Source organism: Monopterus albus, unplaced genomic scaffold, assembly GCF_001952655.1.
Source record: "Monopterus albus unplaced genomic scaffold, M_albus_1.0 scaffold135.1, whole genome shotgun sequence".
NCBI lineage: Eukaryota > Metazoa > Chordata > Actinopteri > Synbranchiformes > Synbranchidae > Monopterus > Monopterus albus.
In genome coordinates this window covers 947,749-968,333 of record NW_018128015.1, presented here as the reverse complement: position 1 = coordinate 968,333, position 20,585 = coordinate 947,749, and the positions used below count along the sequence as shown (strand labels likewise).

General features: G+C 42.1%; 1 protein-coding gene across 1 annotated transcript in view; it reads left to right on the top strand.

Moving 5' to 3' along the window:
• Window positions 1–20,585, top strand: part of col5a1 (procollagen, type V, alpha 1) — a 71,190-nt gene that overhangs the window by 11,685 nt on the left and 38,920 nt on the right. Inside the window, exons 2-4 of the mRNA XM_020613580.1 lie at window positions 3,691–3,858; window positions 9,334–9,547; window positions 10,029–10,191. Of these exons, the coding sequence (XP_020469236.1) occupies window positions 3,691–3,858; window positions 9,334–9,547; window positions 10,029–10,191 (545 nt within the window). The remainder of the gene's footprint in view (window positions 1–3,690; window positions 3,859–9,333; window positions 9,548–10,028; window positions 10,192–20,585) is intronic.

The window sequence follows — 20,585 nt, the reverse complement described above, 5'->3', positions numbered from 1 at the left end:
GTCTAGACAGATATGTTATGCTCTCCTCTTTTTTCCTGTCAGCTGCTAACTGGTCCTCTCCACCTGGCTCATGTCCAGGTGACCCAGCAGAGGCCCTGAGGTCACATTTACATGCATCAGGGGTGAAAATGTTGCATGAAGAAATAGCAAATTGGAAAATGGAAATGAGAAGTGGCAGAGTTTGGTTAACATGTCACAAATAAAGAACGTCCTCATGACAGTTGTTTCCCTCCCAAAAAAGATGCGGATGTCTGTGGGATTGTTTTGTGTCAGTGTAGATTAGAAAAAGCACAAGTGCTCCTCAGCAGACACAGCTAGCCTCAACTGGACTCTCCTTACACCCCACCCCACCCCCGTGGTGCTGAGCTGGCTATTATTAGTGCTGTTATTATGACAGCCATATTGTTATGAAGCACTAGGAGTGTAGTTTTATGTAGCCCAAAGGAACTTCTTTGAAACATTTATCACTGTTTGTGTTGTCTTCTGTAAACTAATAAAATGGCTGTGGTTCCTTGGTTCCTTCAGGTGTGAAGACAAGAAAGAACAGCATTAGGAGCACCTTCCCTCACAGTGACAATAATAGCTAACACAGTGCCACATTGTAGGATGATCTCGAAGCAGTCTGACATGCACGCATAGGGAGGGACATATAGTTGGTTTTTAGCTTTAAATCTGGTCACACATCAAGTGAGCGTTGGTACCTGTCATCACCAGAGTCTCTAGCAGCAGGGCAGATACAAGAATGTGTCCATATAAGGCAGTGGAGAGACTGTGTGGTCGTACGAGGAGATTACTACAGCTGGGTTCAACCATTACTAGTAGATCTTAATGGTGCAGCTTGGGTTTAATCTGACCATGTGTAAGTTCCATCATTTAGACAGTGGTTGTTGTGTTTAACCATGGGGCCTTGTGCCTTCTTCAGTGTAAGCATCAGAATGATTGATTGGTCAAACTCCCAATGTGCTGTTGAATGTTGGCAGGTTAGAGGGAATTATTGCAAAGCACGTTGTTGTGGCTTTTACTGGGGACCATTTGTTGCTTTCTGAGAAAAGGGTAAAACCTTGGTCAAGCATGGCCCTTGTTTAAAATGCTATTCAATAAAAAAGCTTTCTGTGCCACTTTATGTGTCACTGCTGAGAGACAGCTGCACCCCGTGTCTGCCCCACAGAAACCCATCGAGATTTTCAGAAAAGATTTTCAGCTGGCTTTGTTTGATTACTGTGATTGTTGAAGTCCTGGCTGATACAGATGCCAGTTATGCAAGCATTACTTTAAAAAACTACCTGTTATAGCCTGTTATATGGTTTCCTAAAATTATACCATATCTCTCAGCCAGCATCATTGAACTAGGCCAAATAAACATTTTGACAAAAAGAACTGAGGCATGCAGGGGCCTAAGTGTTCACAGAATGGAGAAATGAAAAGTTTGTTGTCGGCATAACATTTTTTTCTACCAGCAGTTTACTTTTTGTTGCAGGTTTGAAGAATAAATTACACATTTTCAGTGCTAAAACATGTATTCTGTAAGCCAGTGTACCTTGAGTCTTACTTTGCTGGTATTTATTTCTTCTTTTATCTGAAATGTCTCAAAACCATTTCTGAATCATTATGTTTATTGGGTGTAGAATAATCACTGAACACATGATCCTGCCTTTCTCCTGAACCGGAGGCCTTAGGGTTCACCCCTGTATGTTCCACTAAACCTTTCAGAGGTTTATTGTGAGCATCCAGGCCCCTGAATGCCTCAGCTGCTAAGCAACGGCTGCAACAGTCTGTCCAAATGCAGACATGTGCACGTTTTTTCATATCGCACAACAGTCTGAAATATTATTACGCTGTCGCAGTGCCCTTAGTGACGAGCTCATTAAGTGAAGCTCTGTCATCAGGTGAGTTATAGGCATTTTCTGGCTGGTGGGTGAATTTCTATCTCTTCATTATGAGTTGATGACAGACAGAGCTGTCTTTTTGTTCAGAGACCCTAAACCTGGTGTGCACGTCCACTAATATCGATGCAGTTGGCTTTTTAACATGCTGGAAGTGAGTTTTGACACATTTGCTGTGGTTTACGGATAAATATTCATTTCTCTATTAGAAATCTCTATGCCTCCACCTAGTATGTCCCCCAGAACGATGGTACATTCTGCAGGATTCCACACTCACATATGCAGAAGTCTAATTACAGAGCTTGGGATCAGATAACGGGCCTCCAAGACAGGAAGAGTGGGCTGGCTTAGGAGGAGAGAGATGAGAAAGCCTTCAATGAGATAATAACGTCCACATACCAAATGTACTCAAATCCCACATTTTCTCCTCAGAATCTACACAGTCTTGTTCCAGACTCGCTGTAATATTTGTGCCATAAAGTGTGTTAATTTCTTAATTTGTTAAGTAATTGAATCAAGTTACTCCATGTCTGATGTCTGTGCTGCAAACCGGTGTTTTTTGTGCTTGTGTTTTGTATGTGTTGTCAGCATATTGTTTAATTGGACCCTTTGCCTTGCTGATAATAAGATAATGTATGTAACATTCACTCAGACATTTTCTGTTTTACAATCACTGTACAGCTGTAGAGGAACACATGCAGCCAAATTGCTCTTAAATGGAGACCTCTGCTTAACAATGTCAGGAGGTAGTTGCAGGGCAAAGCAGAATGTGGTGTTCACCTTTCCACCTTTCCCAGCAGCTTCTTCACTGAGATGGATGCTATCAAAAGCGTTTTTTGAACGGTCTGTGTGGTCTGGCAGCCTGACACTGGGTCTGCTGTACCTGTGTGTGGGTGTCTGTGCATGCTTTTGTACTTGTCGGAGAGATTGCATTCACCATAGCAACACAAAAATGCATCCAGAATGCTCGCTTTTGTCTTTCTTAAGAATATGTGCCATAAAATCCTTCTGTCGTAATCTGGTTAGTTTGCTTCCTCACTTTAGTGTTTGACCTCCTTTAAAACACCCTGACAGCCCCGGTCCTTATGTGGCTGCCCCTGTGTACATAACCTAGTGTCCTTTTCTGTCCACATATTTGCTGGTACAAGGCCGGATGCTAATGGGTGTCATTGTGTAGCATGTTATGTGTGCATGTGGCTGCAGGAACAGCTGTTTGTCCTGGGTGGTTTTGGCATGTGAGGGTGCAGTCCAGGGTCAAACCTCATGTCACATTGTTCTGACCCAGTCTACTTCTGCGGTGGCCTGGTTACAGGCAGGAAGACCGGCCTGAAAGTGTGCTAATTGCACGTTTGTGGCCAGAGGGAGGCAGCGATAGATTTAGCATTGTAGGGATATGAATGGAAGGATGGGTTTTGCTGCAGTGGTACCCCATGATCATGGTGATCTATAAATGGGCACATCTCTGTTTAGGGCTTAGATGGATAACACAAATCTTCACTGAACCACAACAGTGAGTTTTACTGATGGGTAACTGGTGCTTCTGAGTCAGCAAAATACAGAAAGTAGTGGGAATGGCAACAGATTTGGCCATAATGAATGCTTTCTTAATAAGCACAAGTTCTGGTTTGTTTGTAAAAGGACTGTATCTATATTTGTGTTGTATAAACAATCTGATATATTGATTGTAAATTTAGCAGCATTGTACTATGGAGTTTGGTCAAATGCTAAATTTGAATGCTAGTCCACAGATGTTTCTATAAATCTAACATCCTTTTTTTCTTTACGTGTCTCTTTTTCCTCTCTGTAGCGGAACCAGCAGACCTCTTGAAGATTTTAGAGTTTCACAGTTTACCTGAGGGTGTTACAAGAACAACGGGTTTCTGCTCACAACGGAGGTCAACACAAGGACCTGATGTGGCTTACAGAGTATCCAAAGATGCCCAACTCAGTGCCCCCACCATACAGTTGTATCCAGGTGAGTATCTGACTCCACACACTGGGTTTCTCTGCCTTTAAGTAATAGTACTCTCTTTCTCTTTGGGTGTCAAACAAGCCAGTTCAAATCCAGTTTTTCCATACAACACCTCAGGTTAATCACTACAAATGTTATGGTCTTTCCAAGATCTTTAACTTTGAAGTTCTTTCTGGTATTTGCTCCCACCTGCCTCTTCCTTTCTTTCCCCTCCAGCTAGCAGTTTTATTGGCTCCTGTAACTTGATTTTCTACTGTATGTAAACTCTACTGTTAGTTCACAGGGTTTTAGGCAGCGTATGCCTGCTGTTTTATCTTTCACTTCCCAGTTTAGCCCTTACAAAAAGTGTATACAATGTGTCTCCACCTTTTAAGCGCTGCATTGTAAAGAAGGGAAAGATGTTTAGCACAGCTGGACACTTTTAGTAACAGTTAGTTTTGTTGCTTAGTCACACACATCATAATATTGGAGAGCTTAAGATAATGTATGCTGATTCCACCCTTGAAAACACACAGCCCTGTAATATTTGATGTTGGAGGAGGAGCTGGATGAAGAAAAAGCAGTGAAAATAAGGGTGGGAGGGAAGTCTGGGGTTCCACTTCTGCCTTGCTCTGTTGTGCTGACGTGGCTTTGGGTTACTGCTCTGTGGTGTACTGCAGTAGTACTCTCCTCCCTCTCCGACTGTCTTTCCTTGCTTTTCTCCTGTCTTCTCTCTTTATTTTCCCTCAAGCACCGTCATTTTTACTTCTATCGTTTCTTCCAGCCTGCAGCTGTTGTTTCATCTAACTTCTATCTGATGAGACACGCTAAGCTCCCTCTTCTGTATACTTACTGTATATACTGCAGTACATACATTCAAAACCTTAATTTTGTGACCAAGACAATCAGTTTCTAAAATTGATATAATTGGTTTATTTGCAATGTAAAGATGCAAGAAGCAGTGATGTGGTCTAGATGCAGAAAAGTGGGAGAAATAATAACCCTTCCTTGGAGCTAAGCTTCTGCAAAGCTCACACTGGATGACAGCCCCTCTCATGCTGCTCAGACGTTGCTTTGGCCTTAGTGGACCTTTGATTCATGTCAGGGCTCTTCTGTGGGGCTTAAAGTAGAGCCACAGAGTTCCTGTGGCCTTCATGCCCTATCATGCTCTCCAATCTAACAAATACTGTTCACTTTGAAGCTCTATGACAGTAGAGCCCATGAGAGTCTCTGTTTAGATATGCATGCTATAATTACACACATGCTACTCTGAATCATCCAAAATAACAGTCTACATAAAACAAACCAGCATCACAATAGGCACCACATCGTCTTAAGGCGCAAACAGAATAACTGGCTGGCTGTGGCTTGGAGACCTCAAAATCCAGTAGCAGCGTCTGCGATGTGTTCCCTCTCATGCCTCAACATTAACAGAATGTACTGTACAGCTAATATATTCCAGAAGGCAGCGAAACTTGTGAGATCATTTTATCCATCTTGATTTCCCCCTTAACTAAGTTTGTAACTGAGTTATGACTTTGGCCTGAGGCCTGGATGGACGCGTTCCATAAAATTATCAACCCAGAATCCTGCCGCCTCAGGGTAAAAATAATGTTAAGGGATGCAAACCTGCCTGTTTTGTTATTATTATAATGCCAGTAATAAAAACAACGGCACCTCTGATTGAGAACCAACTGGCCCGTGACCCCATAACCACAGACAGCCTGTGATGATGTGTTGGAAAAGAGCAAGTGCAGACATGTAATCATTATGCAAACATGTGGAAGGGATGATTCATTTAAAAATACTGAGGCACTGAAAACAGAAGAGCCCTGTCTTACCTTTATTATGTGAAGGAAAAGGCCAATGAATCTGTCAACCCTCTTTAACATTTATACCATACATTTCCCATGGCTCCACAGTCTGTCCTCATCTATTAACTTCTCTGTGTCCGGATACTGTAAATCTATGGGAAACAGCATGGATGAGAGAACAATCTGAAGTTCCATAAATCTCTGACTGTAGCTTTGACAATTTTGGAAGTCTGTGCAGAAGAGTTTTCTTCACCTCTGTTTATGTTGTTTGCTGATATTAACACAAACAGCCAGAAAGAAATGATGGACCTTTTCTCTGTCACTTGGCATGTGAACTTGTGGTCTGGGTTGCTGTGGTTAGATGGCACTAGCCACGGAGTTAGGGCCCTCTGCTGCAGCATACAGTGGAATTCATAAGGCTAAGCTGCCGTAGATCACAAGCTTTAAGAACTATAATGATGCCGTTTATTGCCCTTATGGCTCAAGACTGTCATGTTTATAAAGCCCAGGGTAACATTACTTGTTGCACTTTGCCTGTATTTCTTGTCTTAGATAATATCCTTCCCTCACATGCACAGTATCTTTTCATTTAAGCAAAAATTGGTCTGTAATTGTGACTTATTACTAGTCACTGGAGAGAGTGTGTATATACACAACACCAAAAGTACAGTGAACTAAGAAGATTATATTTCCAGTTTTTATTACAAAACACAAAAAGGTATTGAAACAGTCATTAAACTTATGGGATTCTTTGGCCATTACAGCTAACACACACCGATATTTTCTAAAATGTGATGTTTTGCACATAAGTAAGCTATTTGCCAACCAAAAGCCAAAGACTCATATTTGTATCTCAGGCAGTTATTAAACTACAGAGCTGTAGTTGCATAATGTTGTTAGAACATTGAATTTGACACACTTGTATCTTGAGTCCTGTCTTTCCATTAGGACCATTTACACTCAGGGTCACTCACCTGCATGGAGAGCACACACATCCGTCTCCTTCTCTGTTGCCATGTCTGTCTCTTTGTCCATGTTTCTCTCTCTCTCTTTGCACACCAGCAGACAGGTACACTCTGTAGCCCTGTGCAATCCCACTGGAATGCTGCTTGTCTCACACACAACGAGGGATTTGAACACTGATGACTGAATGACCAATTACAGGACTTTCTACTCCATTTACCTGCTTGTATGCACCGCTGACAGTCAAAGTGCTGGAACAACTCCTGTCCCTCCTTGGCTTTTGAGCCGTTCTTCGGGATTTTGGAAGTTTTGTAGATGAAGAAGAATAATTGAAATGAACATGTCAGATGTCAGTAATGTGAAATGAGTAGTAGGGTGGCAAACCACTCTTTGTCTCATTTAACTTGTTAAATAAGGCCTCTCATGATCAACTCTGATTCTTCTATCACAGATTTGTCCAAAGGAGAAATGTCAGCTACCATATATGATTAAAAATCAAGTCTAGTGGGTAATTTTATCTGTAGGAAAATAACGGACTGTCTGATTGGCTGGTTAAGATGTCTGGGGCCGTCTTTGAGTCTCTGACATTCCCAGACCTTTTTAATCTGACACTGGTGTTGGTACTGCCAGTATAAACTCCCAGGACTTCTGACACCACAGCCTTTCCATTTCCACCAACACGCACGTGCACACACACTAAATGAGGAATGAGGTATCGCTCATCTGGTGGCCTGAGGTAGCAATTTAAGAGACACATTCCAGAGAAACCTGAGCTTTGCTCAGCGACCCTCTCTCCCCCTTCCCCTGTGAGTACGATGGGTGATCATTTATTCTTTTACTCCCTTTCATCCTCAGTTTTCTATTTTCTTTTCACACTCTTCTTCTCAGAATTACAGTAGAGGTTCTCTCAGGACATCTCAATCCTGGTAGTGCTGATGAGGCCCCGAGTGAGAAACTTTGGCGTGTACAGTAAATGTTGCTTAACATTCAGGGACTGTTTAAATTTGGTTCCAACTCAAAAAGTACTTTAAATTTGAAAATTAGAGCTTTTAATTCCTCTCCTTCCCCCACTCTCTCTCCCTCTGCACCACAGTTATTTCCGCTGAACCTTGACCTCCACACAAGCAGCCTGCCCTGAGCCGGCGGAGTCATTGTCTCTGTGACAATGACAGTGACAGCTCATGTGCAACCAGATGTAGTGCCAAATGCTCCCTCATCTGGTTTCTTTTCTCTGGTATTTCCCAATATCCTACAGTAACACATCATTTTACAACACTCTGCCTGCCAAGGTTTCCGTGTATTTGTCTTCCTCACCAAACTCCTCCATGGCTTTCGGAAGGGTTGTGTCTCGTCTCCCTCCCTCGCTCTCTGCCTCACACCATCCCATTGAAGCATCTATCAATTAAAGCAATGTTTCTCATATGATGCCAAGCTGATTTCCTGAAGGAGCTTCCTGCCAAGGCATGTGCTCTCCACATGATGTGATTTGGTGCCTGGTATTAATGAAGGAATGATAGAAAAAGGCAGGAAGAGAGGACAGGAAGGCAAACAGACACTCATGTGTTAGCTGAGTGAACAACAACGTTAACAAGAAAGAATAATGTGAGTGAATGATGGTGGCCAAAATTTGGTACTTGGAGCTTTTTTCTTTTCTCTTCTGTTCTTTGTTTTTCTTACATCTCTTCAGGTTTCCATGCAACATCTCCTCTGAGGTGTCTTTTCCCTCCACAGCTTCTGACTGGCACAGTCACTCCAGTTTAACATCGTCCAGCCTGTCTCCTAAGGCAGAGTAAGGGCTTTGATGGGGCTGCATGAGGCGCTACAAAACCACAGCAACCAAACCCTGTGTTTCTCCTCTGGTTTTCTAGAAACCTCTGCTCTGTACATGCAGATCAGTAAGGGACTGCTACCAGAATCCAAGTGGTTTCTTTACATCCAGACAGCTGGTTGTAGTCTGATTGCCTCTTTTGTTGTACCAAAATAAAAGATCAGTGTAGACTGACCTCGACATTACACTGGATGGTAGGAAAGCCCACCCTCTTTCTGGGGTCCTGAGAAAACCCCATTAAGGGAGTCTGTCTAGCAGATGTGCCCCGCACGTCTGCAGCAAAATGGAGGAAATATTTGATGCTGCACATGCAGATAGAGGCAAACATTTAATCACTAATTTATTGTTGCTGTTTCCCTTTCCATGCATATGTGTTTTTAATTCTTTCTCCTGTAAATATTTCCACTCCTATTTCCTTTTCTCCAGCCCCCTCCTGGAGTGTCTGAATGTCTGTTAGATCAATCAGCCTTGGAAGAAGAGGAGGGGTTTGAAGGATAGATTGACGAAGTCTCCTTGGATCACATGTTTTTGTCATTATGCTTTTCATCCTATGCTGCAAGGGAAATGCTTCTAACTTGTATTTTTTTCCTTTATTCAGCCTATATCCATTTCAGATAAATCCTTCATTTTGGGCACTCCACAAACCGCTAGTGTTTCCTCTCAGAGCCATCCCAGCTCTTCTGGTTTTTGTTTGTTTTCGTAACAATTCCTTAGAAGCAACAATGATAACTTTTAGACTCGCTCTTGACACCAAAGGTAACTGTCTGTCTCCTGAAATAATAATATGTTTCTAACATCCTGAACACAGACAGAGTTTTTCATTCTGCTTATCCTTATATTACTGCGACTTAAAACTGTCCAAATATTCTCTCTCTCTCTCTCTCTCTCTCTCAGGTGATGGTTTTCCAGAGGACTTTTCCATCTTGGCTACAGTGAAGCCCAAGAAGGGCAGCCAGTCCTTCCTGTTGTCTTTGTACAATGAACAGGGCATCCAGCAGCTCGGCTTGGAAGTGGGACGCTCTCCCGTATTCCTGTACGAGGATCACATGGGCAAACCCAGCCCTGAGGACTACCCCCTCTTCCGAGGAGTCAATCTAGCAGATGGAAAGTAGGTGCACTAGTTGTTGGCTTGACCAGCATCCATCATGTCACCACAATATAAACATGTATCAGACTCTGTTTTTTGTTCATGCAACTTCCCCTCTAATCAGGGTCCAGGTGGATTTGCTGGGCTTTAATAAAGTGATCCGTGTTACATCTCTAGGTGGTTTAGTGTGTCATCACTTAAGCAGCACCTGAACCAGGTGTCCTATTTGCAATGGATTTTTTTTTTCTTTTGTTGTGACATGCAACCTTGTCAATGCCTGTTTGTGATATTACACATTTACATCGTGTGTTCTCAAATGTGTATCTTTTAGTTGTAGAGTAAAAAAAGGTATAATGAGATTCTTTGTCACTCCAGGAAACAGAGTGGGATATATACGAGTTTGAAAGAGAGGCCGAACACAACGGGTTATTAGTGTTTGTACTGTGTAAGTGGGCAGCATGTAACCCAGTAAGTGTGTGAATTAACCTCATGTCCCTTGTAGGTGGCATCGAGTGGCCATCAGTGTGCACAAGCAGACCATCACCCTCATTCTGGACTGTAAAAAGAAGACCACCCAGAAGCTACTCCGAAGCCCCAACCCCGTCATCGATACCAAAGGAATTATAGTGTTTGGGACTAGAATACTTGAGGAAGAAGTCTTTGAGGTAGGCAGTGTACTGTGATGGGATCATTCTATAATGTTATTGCACCACTTGGGGCTGTTTGTGTGAGGCCTCGGTGTTTGCTTATAGCTTTCCACTCAGCTGTGTCCATTTGCTGTGTGTGACTCGGTGTGAACCTGACTGTACTAAAGTGGGATGTGAATTGATTTATAGATTTAAGAACTAATACATTTTTGCATTTTTCATTATATGCTATTTTCAAGGCTCTACTAAACAACTAAACAAACGTGACTTTGATTTAAAGATCTTGACTTTAACTAGAGCACAGGCACATGTGGCTGTGGTGCAAATGATGGTCCACCCAAGTACACATTGTGGTAGTGGCCACATACAGTATGTGTGGATTTAGTTTGGGACCCCCCAGCATTTGATTCCAAGTCCTCTGCTACCCACTCACACACATACACACAGTTGCAAATCAAATTTAATTTCAGGTGCCATATATTCCACATCTTCCACAGAAGAATGCCATGTTCCTGAATTCTGTTTCCAACTTTGCTGCGTTTCTTGGCAGTTCGGCTCTGCAGTCGTTGTTGTCACTGTGGCTACTAAGTGTTTACTACAATTCAAACCGTTATATTTCTCCTTTTGTTTTCATGTCCTGATTCGTTGTCTGAATAAGCTGCACTATGGTTTATTGAGGTTCTTTACAAACAGTGACAAGATGTTATTAGAAGAGTGGGCTTTACTTCTTACATTCTCCTCTTTTTATGTGTATTAAAGTTCTGTGGCAGGAGGTTAAAGATAATCTGACTAGTGACAGGAAGCTTTTCAGGGTTTCTAACGCCTGGAGATACCCAATATGTATCGTAAAATACGTTTTGCTTTTACATAGCGTGAAGGATCCGAGTGAGTTTGAATATGTGTCTGTAACAAGCTTTTCTGCGGATACTTGTTGCTCTTCAACAAGACACCTGTGAAGAACACACACACACACACAGAGGCACAAGGAATAGTGTTGTCTTTGTCCCGTCGGAGTTCTGCTTGTTTAAAGGAGGATTAGTCTGAGGCTGAGGCCCTCAGTGAGGTTGACTGATGTGACTGATGCAAAGCCAGCTCACCTTTAACCTCACTGCTGTTCCATAAGACCAGACAAAAAGAAAGAAATAATAGTTTAATGAGGCATAAATACAGATCTGTGTGTTCATGTACAGGTATGTGCGTTGTAGCTATTACTTGCCTTAAGCTGAACAGCCCTTGGTCCTCAAGTAGCCAACAAGATGTTTGCATTTATCTGGTACGGCTTTAATTCTGCTGTAATTTTATTGTTGCCCATAGCATCATCATGAGACTCAGATGATACAGTTTAAATTGTACCTCGCTATCAGAACCGCAGTAACAGTCCACTGTGTACCATGGGAGAAGAGAAGTTTAAAGCCCTCCTGCTGTGTGTCTGGCAGCTGGGAGACAGAACAGGCTCCAGTGTGAGCAGAAAATGGAAAATATGCCACATAGTTTCCAAATTATGCTCAGATTGCACTTATCCCCCACCCCCAACACACACATCCTTCTGTCCTCTGTAGTTTAGTCTGAACTTGTGTTGACTTTTTCCAGAGTCAGTTACCACCAAGAGGCAGTGAGCATGAACACGCACACACACACACACACACACACACACACACACACACACACACACACACACACAATGTATTTGGTTTGAGTATAGCTTGCTGTTTTCACAGAATCTCTTAAAAAAAACAGCATGTCAACTACCGGGTAAAAAGCAATTTGGACCTATTAATTAATTTTTTACAACCTGTCTTTAGAGTAGATAATGATTGATAATGATAATAGTAAATTGATAATGGTCAGATGGTATAAAGAAGGCAAAGAGGCACAAATAACCTGACTTATCACACCTTTGAATCACAGTGTAGAGTGTGTTTCATCTGTCTGTAAAGCAGGAGGAGGTTGGGCCTCCTCTTTACATACAGCAGTCAAGAGAAAAGTAGCACTTAGCACTGAGATGGTTTGTGGTTTGGTTTCGGACAGAGTTACTGTGGTCACAGGGAGCGTGTCTACCCTCTATATGCAACATGTTTTTTTTTTCTTTCAGTTTGCAGCAAGTACTGAGGTTTGTGCCAGTAAAGACTTTGATAATTTGCGTTATGTTTATGTAAGATTACAGGTATTTTATCTGGTAATCAGTGCTTGTCTGCTGCAAATTAAATAGTAATTACTCTTTTTTACTTGTTAAAATTAGTCATAAAGATCCATTATCCTTGGCAAAGTCTTTCTAATGACTGTTAACGATGTCTGCCTTGATGAATGTTGTGAGAACGTGTGTATTTCCAGAGCATTTTAATCTTAGATTTTCAGAAACTAAGGCCTGTTTGACTTAGTCCATTTGGAGAAAGTGTCCCCTGATTTCCCTGTTCACTGTGAGTATGCCAAGAAAAAACAGAGATAACTTAATGCCCATCCCTTAGTCCTAAGAATTGCTCAGTGAAATAAATGGCTGTGGTTGGTCTGAGGGAACACAGGTGGGACAGATGGACCACTCGACCTCACGCGGAGGTAATCCGCTGGGGACCTCGAGTGGATCGAAGCAACCGAGGAGGAGCTTTGCAAACAAAGCAGTTCTTGTTTGGCCTCTATTGTCTCAGCAGAGTGAAAGGACCCGCATCCAGTGTGAGTGTGGGTGATTATGTACAGTAGTGTAGTTTTTGTAAGACATAAATTTGTTTGGAGGAGAGTAGATCAGAAAGAGGTTTTGGTGTCGAGAAAACAAGATGTTCAGTGTTGAGTGGGGAAGCTGGAGCAGTAGGGTCAGGTAGAGGAGCCAAAACGTTTGGGTCAGAATCTGGAAAGAATGAGGACTCTCTCCCCACTGATGTCAGTCCTGGAATAGCAGCCATACCACATGACATCATCCAGAGGCTTCCTTGGTGTTCGTTGATAGGCTGATGGAACAAGGAGGTGGTGGTGAATGTGCTTGAATGCATGTGGGTGGGTGAGCGATGCGTAGGGGAGGATAGGTAAGAAAATGTCATGGGCCAAAGATGAGATGAAGATAAAAGATTAGAGCTGGAACGAGTGGGGCAGTTATATTAAATGTGATACGATGAGGGGAAGCTTTAGTAGAGCTGGGATGAAGTGACTTGTGGTGCTCTTTCCAGAGCCAGGAAAAAAGGAGTAAAAACATGCAACACATGATACTGATGCTGGTTAAATGTTTTATTAGTGTGATAACATGGTGAGGTTTTCACATCCTCTTTTCAGGACTTTTCTTCAGTTTTCCTGCTGTTTACCCAGCCAGTATTTAGTGTTCACACGTCTCAGTACAGAGAGTATGTACTGGATGAAGTTCACACCACATTCCATATATCAGTAGATTTTCCCAATTCAGAATCTAATGTATGCCCTTATTGGCTCAGTTTCTGGGGTAGCAGTAAAACCTCAGCTTTCAAAAACAAGAAAAAAGAAACAAAATGGGGGACAATTTACTTAAAATAAGCAAAATAATCTGCCAACAGAACAGGACATTTTCACTTACCAAGATTCTTAGAAATAAGTAAAAAATATCTGGTCTCAGAACCCATAGAGATCTTAAAACTAGTGCAGGGAGACTAAAAACAAGTGCATTTTTCTGATACAAAGCAGCTGTGGTGGTTCTAAATTCAAGCATTAAATTACTCAGAACCAGTATTAAAATCTCAGTAACAAATCATAATGTTTCATTAAATATTTAAGGACAAAAAAAGCTTGAAACAAGTGAAATGATCTAACATAAATACTGCCTAGTAAGAAGAAATATGTTGTCAGACAAAAATAACGTCTGTTTTCTTGATTTCCATTTCACCTTTTGCAGATGTTCTGATGTTGCCAGGCATTGACTTATATTTTATTACTTAGCAGAGTTTTTGAATCGGTGGCTCCACAGTTCAGCACTTCTCACAAATGTGACTCAGATTTTTGTTTCTGGGTGACTGAAAGCACTAATAGGTCTAGATGGTAACAGAGTGGATAATGCCTTCTCCCTTGGAGCTCCATTAGTGGAGAGATGGAAATTTGATAGACTGTTTGGGCCTTGGTGGTTGTTCTGGTGCAAAGGTGTATTCAGGTCTTTTCTTTTTCCAAAACAAAATATAACATCAGATCCCCAGTGAACTGCAAGTAAACATGCAAATGCATTGAGGGTACATTGACATTAGATCACTAAAGCCCCATTTAGAGGTGTGATCACAAATGGGTACTTAACTGCATTGAAACACCACTTAAGGCCACTCAAACATGGTAGAGATGCACACAGCAAGCATCTCAAAGTACATACATGAAACAAGTTATTCTTAATTTGCTGTGTCAAAATGCACCAGCAGTGCCAGATGTACAGTGAGGAACAGAAGTATTTGAACACCCTGCGATTTTGCAAGTTCTCCCACTTAGAAATCATGGAGGGGTCTGAAATTCACATTGTAGGTGCATTCCCACTCTGAGACAGGATTTAAAAAAAAAAATTCAGGAAATCACATTGTATGATTTTTAAAGAATTTATTTGTCTTGCACTGCTGAACATAAGTATTTGAACACCTGAGAAACAGCAAGAATTCTGGCTCTCAAAGACCTGTTACTGTGCTGCTCTCCTGAATTGTTTCCTCTGTTAAGAGTGGTAGCGGTTTTGAACGTCTTTATTCAGGCCTGGGAGGTTTCATCAGTGAGCACGAAGTACAAACGAACAAAGCTCATCTTTTACAGCTAAGACAAAGGAAAACAACTCTAGTTCTCGCTCTGTCAGAGATCGGATAGGATCTAGGAGCACGTACAGTCAGGAACACAAGTATTTGAACATCTGAGAAACAGCAAGAATTCTGGCTCTCAAAGACCTGTTACTGTGCCTTGAAAATAGATCAACTGTTGGAGCAATTGTTAGAAAATGGAAGAGGCTAAAGACGACTGTCAGTCTCCCTCGGACTGGGGCGCCATGCAAGATCTCACCTCGTGGGGTATCACTGATGATAAGAAAGGTGAGGAATCAGCCCAGAACTACAAGGGAGGAGCTGGTCAATGACATGAAGAGAGCTGGGACCACAGTTTCCAAGGTCACTGTCGGTAGAACACTACTCCGTCATGGTTTCAAATCATGCATTGCACGGAAGGTTCCCCTGCTCAAGTCATCACATGTCCAGGCCCGTCTGAAGTTTGCCAAAGACCATCTGGATGATCCAGAGGAGGCATGGGAGAAAGTCATGTGGTCAGATGAGACCAAAGTAGAACTTTTTGGTCTAAACTTCACTCGTCGTGTTTGGAGGAAAAAGAAGGATGAGTTGCATCCCAGAAACACCAGGATAACCAAGGAGTGGCTCCGTAAGAAGCATATCAAGGTTCTGGAGTGGCCTAGCCAGTCTCCAGACCTCAATCCAATAGAACATCTTTGGAGGGAGCTTAAACTCCGCGTTGCTCAGCGACAGCCCCGAAACCTGACAGATCTAGAGGAGATCTGTGTGGAGGAGTGGGCCAAAATCCCTGTTGCAGTGTGTGCAAACCTGGTCAAGAACTACAGGAAACGTTTGACCTCTGTAATTGCAAACAAAGGTTTCTGTACCAAATATTAACACTGATTTTCTCAGGTGTTCAAATACTTATGTTCAGCAGTGCAAGACAAATAAATTTTTTTAAAATCATACAATGTGATTTCCTGAATTTTTTTTTTAAATTCTGTCTCTCAGAGTGGGAATGCACCTACAATGTGAATGTCAGACCCCTCCATGATTTCTAAGTGGGAGAACTTGCAAAATTGCAGGGTGTTCAAATACTTCTGTTCCTCATTGTATCTGGTTACATGTTACTATGATGCATCACTGGTGGTAAACCATTGTTGATACCAGTGGGAAACAAACTGCCGTGTGTTTCACTGTGTAGTAATGGGATCACAGTGTCACATTTGAATGTTGTATTCTAGTGCTGGTCAGTGTTCCTTTAACACACATGAAATTGGTTGTGGAATTGGATGTAGAATTGAGTAGCCTCAGGGAACATGGATGTTCCATCATGGATAATTAAGAGAATTTCCCTAAGTTATGGCAGATGTTTGTCTTTCGCCCCTTATTCCCCGTGTTATTGCTTCACTGTGTCAGCAAGCCCTGAAGTGTGCCTTCAGCACATTTTAATGTAGATTTCAGCAAATGTCCTAGCCAAAAACTCAGAATCTACATCTGTTAGGAGAGGCCAGCCGCTCAGATTTTCACTACCTCAGGAGAATGGGAAATGGGAATATAGCTGCTCATGGTCCTCAGAAACATGAGATTTAAATCTTCCACAGAAGGGAGTGTGATGGGGATGGCGAAGCTGAGAGAGGTAAAACCTAGAGGGGATCTGAAAACAGGAGAGCAGCAGAGAGAATTGTTAAGGTGCTGTGTGGTAGTTAAGTGGCATGGCAGACAGGACTGTTGCTCTTGGCTAATGTTTTGAGCCATGGGGATTCTGCTGCAGTGTGGAGTGGAAAGTGCATGTAGGTAAATGTTTAATTTTGTAGGTTTGTCGAAGTGGCAGTCCTCTGTAAGCACGCGTATGTGTATTTCTAAACATGCATGCACTTCACCTATATAGACAGTGTTTATCTAGTTTGTTTGTGTGTCCGTGTGCATTTCTCTGCGTGTGTGCATGTTGAATTATGGTCAGTGTGCAGCGAGCTGACCTCTGCAGCTGTTTGGTTTTTGTGGTCCGGTTGGAGACCGCCCAGGCGGTGGGACTGTGAGTATGCCAATGTGGGCTGGCAGTGGGACCAAGACCTGGCTCAGAGCTCAGAGCTCAGGGGTGACTGTCAAAATATGTTGTGAAAGTAGCTCATGTTAAAATGCAGGGTGAGCTCAGACCTCCCAGAGACTCCCAGACTCTGTGGGGCTCTCCTACTCTTTTTTTTTTTTTGCAGACATCTGACCAGAAAAAAATAGGAAAAGCTAGACTATTGTTTTTCTTCTTTAAGCTGCTTAGTGTTGTGTGAGGTGCAAAGGGCAAACAGAGATTTTATCAGGTGTCCGTGGTGGTAAGGAGAAATAATGAGAGTTTTTTTTTGCTGTTTATTTTATGCCACGCTGTTCTAAGCCAAGGAAGTGCAAATTTCACGGGGACCAGCCCTGTAATCAGGGGCTTTATACTAATCAAAATAAGCCTTTGTTGGGCTACTTTCACTTCATGCTGCAAGTAATTGTGTGTGTGTGTGTGTGTGTGTGTGAGAGAGAACTAGAGGAAGATGTGAATGTGTGCCATTCATTTTGTCAAGGTTTATCCCCTTTGTAGCAATAATTTACCCCATTTACAGCTGTTCTTGTTGTGATGACTTTGAAACCGCACCAGTCTCACGTTCTATCCCATGCATCATTTCTTTTAGTTCAGAAGAGGGAACACAGTGAACTCGGTCCACCCTCTGTGATTGTGGGTCAGGTTCAGATGAAGACAGATGTTTGGCTTTGTGCTCACTAGAGCACTCTCCTGCCCCCACCTGGACACAGCCAGAACATCCAAAGGGAATTCATATAGTATGTGGGGGCCAAACAGGGTGAGGTTCAGGAATGAAAGCCCAAAAGATGATGGGACATTTTATTTGGTAAAATGCAGAAACTATAGATTAACCTTAATGTTTTTCAAGGATCAGCTCAGTCTAGATTTGTTCAGCTTCTTTTATTTAGCTGCAAGCTGCTGCTTTGACATCACCCACTGATTAATGCACATGCTTTGTCTGTGCATGCATGAGTCCTCAACAGTTTCTTTAACTTGAATTATGTAAGGTGAGGCCTTCTGTTGTTCACAGCTGCAGGCAACTGCTTTTCCACCAGAGCTCAACATGAGGAGAGCATTGGCTAGGAGCAGTCATATTTCAGCAGAGTCCAGGGAGATGCTGACAGCGGCAGCCCTGTTATTGTCTGAAAATGTAGCCTTAAGCACCACTCTGATGTGCCACATGATGCTCCAGAGCGGAAAATGTCACTGTCTCCTCTCAAATACTGAAGCACAGTTGATTGCATGTCTTTTATGGTTCCCCCAGGGGTTTGGGTGTGAGTCCATAATTCCAGTTTTGTTCCCTGTGGTGGGCTCTGTTTCGCTGTTTTTGGGTGCGGGACTGGTGATGCTTCTGCGTTAGCATGTGTGGCTCTATATTAATCATTTTATATTCAGAATACTTTGGTCTGCTTTTGTGTCATATATGAGTTGCTCTTGGTGTGTGACTTTACATTTATGTTCTTTTTAAGCTCTTTAAGTGTTAGGTGTTAGCCAGTAAGTCTTATGACATGCTGCATCCCTGACTCTTAGTTTACAGTGGTTGCAGTGAAAATGTAGAGAAGTAGCCCCTGTTTATGGCATTGGAGTAAAAATTTCAGCCCGGGCCACTGTTCAAAACCAGAACAGTAAATGAGATTGGTAAATGACAACTATACTCCAACATACAGCTGGAGTACAGTATAATATTTACTGCTTCCCTTAATCTGTAAAACAACAGCTTATGTAACATTTGGCACCAGAATTTGTCAAGTGGCCTGTTGTGAAAAGAGCAGCATTGACTCAAAGCAAGGAAATCAGAACCAGCTTTAGTGATTGTCACATAGGATCAAGACAATAGTTTTACTGTATATGTGTGCTGCTTTAGTGGGGACAGATGCACTGTACACACTGTACAGATGGAGAAGGAAAAGGAAAACAGGGATCTTTAGCACATAGAATTATTACATTTACTCATGGTTTCCCTTCATTATCAGTATCAGAATCATATAACGAAAGAAGCTTGTACATACAAATAATTATACACAATTTCTACTATTATATAGTGTTATTTGTAAAAAATTGCATCATGGGTAATGTAGGAGCCAGTGTTTTTGGAACTAGAGTCTGCTGCATTTTGAATAATCTTTTTTTCCCTCCCACTTCTAATCTGAGTCCAGTGAAAAATGTTAGTTTCTTACTTTTCTATCGCTCTCCAGCTGCAGTTAGTTTTGTACAGTGTTCAGTGCTTGGCTCCCCTTTCGATCTTCCAGAACCTTTACCACAAAATAAAACTTCAGGCAGCTGGAACTAGTCATCCTGGATGGTCCAACACAGCCCAAAACGGCTCCGCTCAGTTCCACATTCCCTGTCCAGCTTCTTCTCATTCCTTTTTTCCCCTTTCTCATGCCTTTGGCTACAGGCATAATACAATCAAACACAGCCATTAGTTTTTCCAGCCTCAATAAGACCCTTTTAACAGCACAATTTTCTTTTTAGTCATGCACATGCCTATGCACATGCCTCATTCTACCACACATCACTGAACTCTTTCTGCCACCATGCTCTTAATGCTGTGAGGATGTTTTCATTAACACCTGGTGTATGATTAATGAGCTAATCATGGTGAAATCAGGATCCCACTGCATGTGGTCAGTATCGGCCCTTACATTCTTCTGGATGCTATGGGAGATGGAGTAATAGAGTGTCGGGGAAATGAAAAAGAAAAGCAGAAGAATGGCATGTGAATAGGAAAGTGGTTTCTCTGGCTGTTTTGTTGTAGAGAGGGCTAATTCTTTATTGAATGTGACCTCATTTCACACACTGAAATCCCATCAACCCCTTTCACTGCAGCTGTGAAACACAGTCTTGCCAGGATAAGGGAGGCAGACTGTCAAACTGATACCAAGACTAGCATCCGTATGGATTGAGACTTTACACAAATGACTTAGAGGGAACCATTTGAAGGTTTCCTGGGAGTTTTCAGTTCATAATGTAGCTGAGACAGTCATGTAATGGCTCTCCAGGCCTTCTGTCTGGGAATTGTTGCCCTGCATCCAACATAAAGTTTACTGATAAGCCCAGGACAGAGCAGGAAACATCATCTTGTGAAGCATTTTGCAAGGGTTATGAAATGATCCAAGACAGGGAGTTACTGTAGTGTGTTCAAGTGCAGCAGTGGGGTTGGCGCTCCTCACTGGACTGTCACTGATTTAAATGCAGTCCATTTCTATTTGTCAGCTGGAAAGACACACTGAGGGATTTCCGACTTAATTGTTAATTTAACATAATCAAAACCAGTTCTTGGTGCTCTGTTCCCAGAGTTGCATCATTTCACGAATCTCTCTGCCCTCTAAAAAAAATGTTTTTGTTTCAGCTAAGATTGCACTGTATTTGATTGATGTGCAGTGACATCACTGGATGAGAAAGTGTGTGATCAGGACATGTTTGGAGATACAACACAGCGTTTTGGTGCCATATGAAACATATGAAATTCAATTGAAAATTGGGGGAGCTAATATAGAACGAGTACATGAAATTAAATTTCTAGGTGTCATAGTTGATGACAAATTCTCCTGGAAATCTCATATCAGATATGTTCAGCACAAAATAGCAAAGAATATATCGATATTGGCAAGGGTTAGATATATTTTGGACGGGAAAGCACTACGCATTTTGTATTC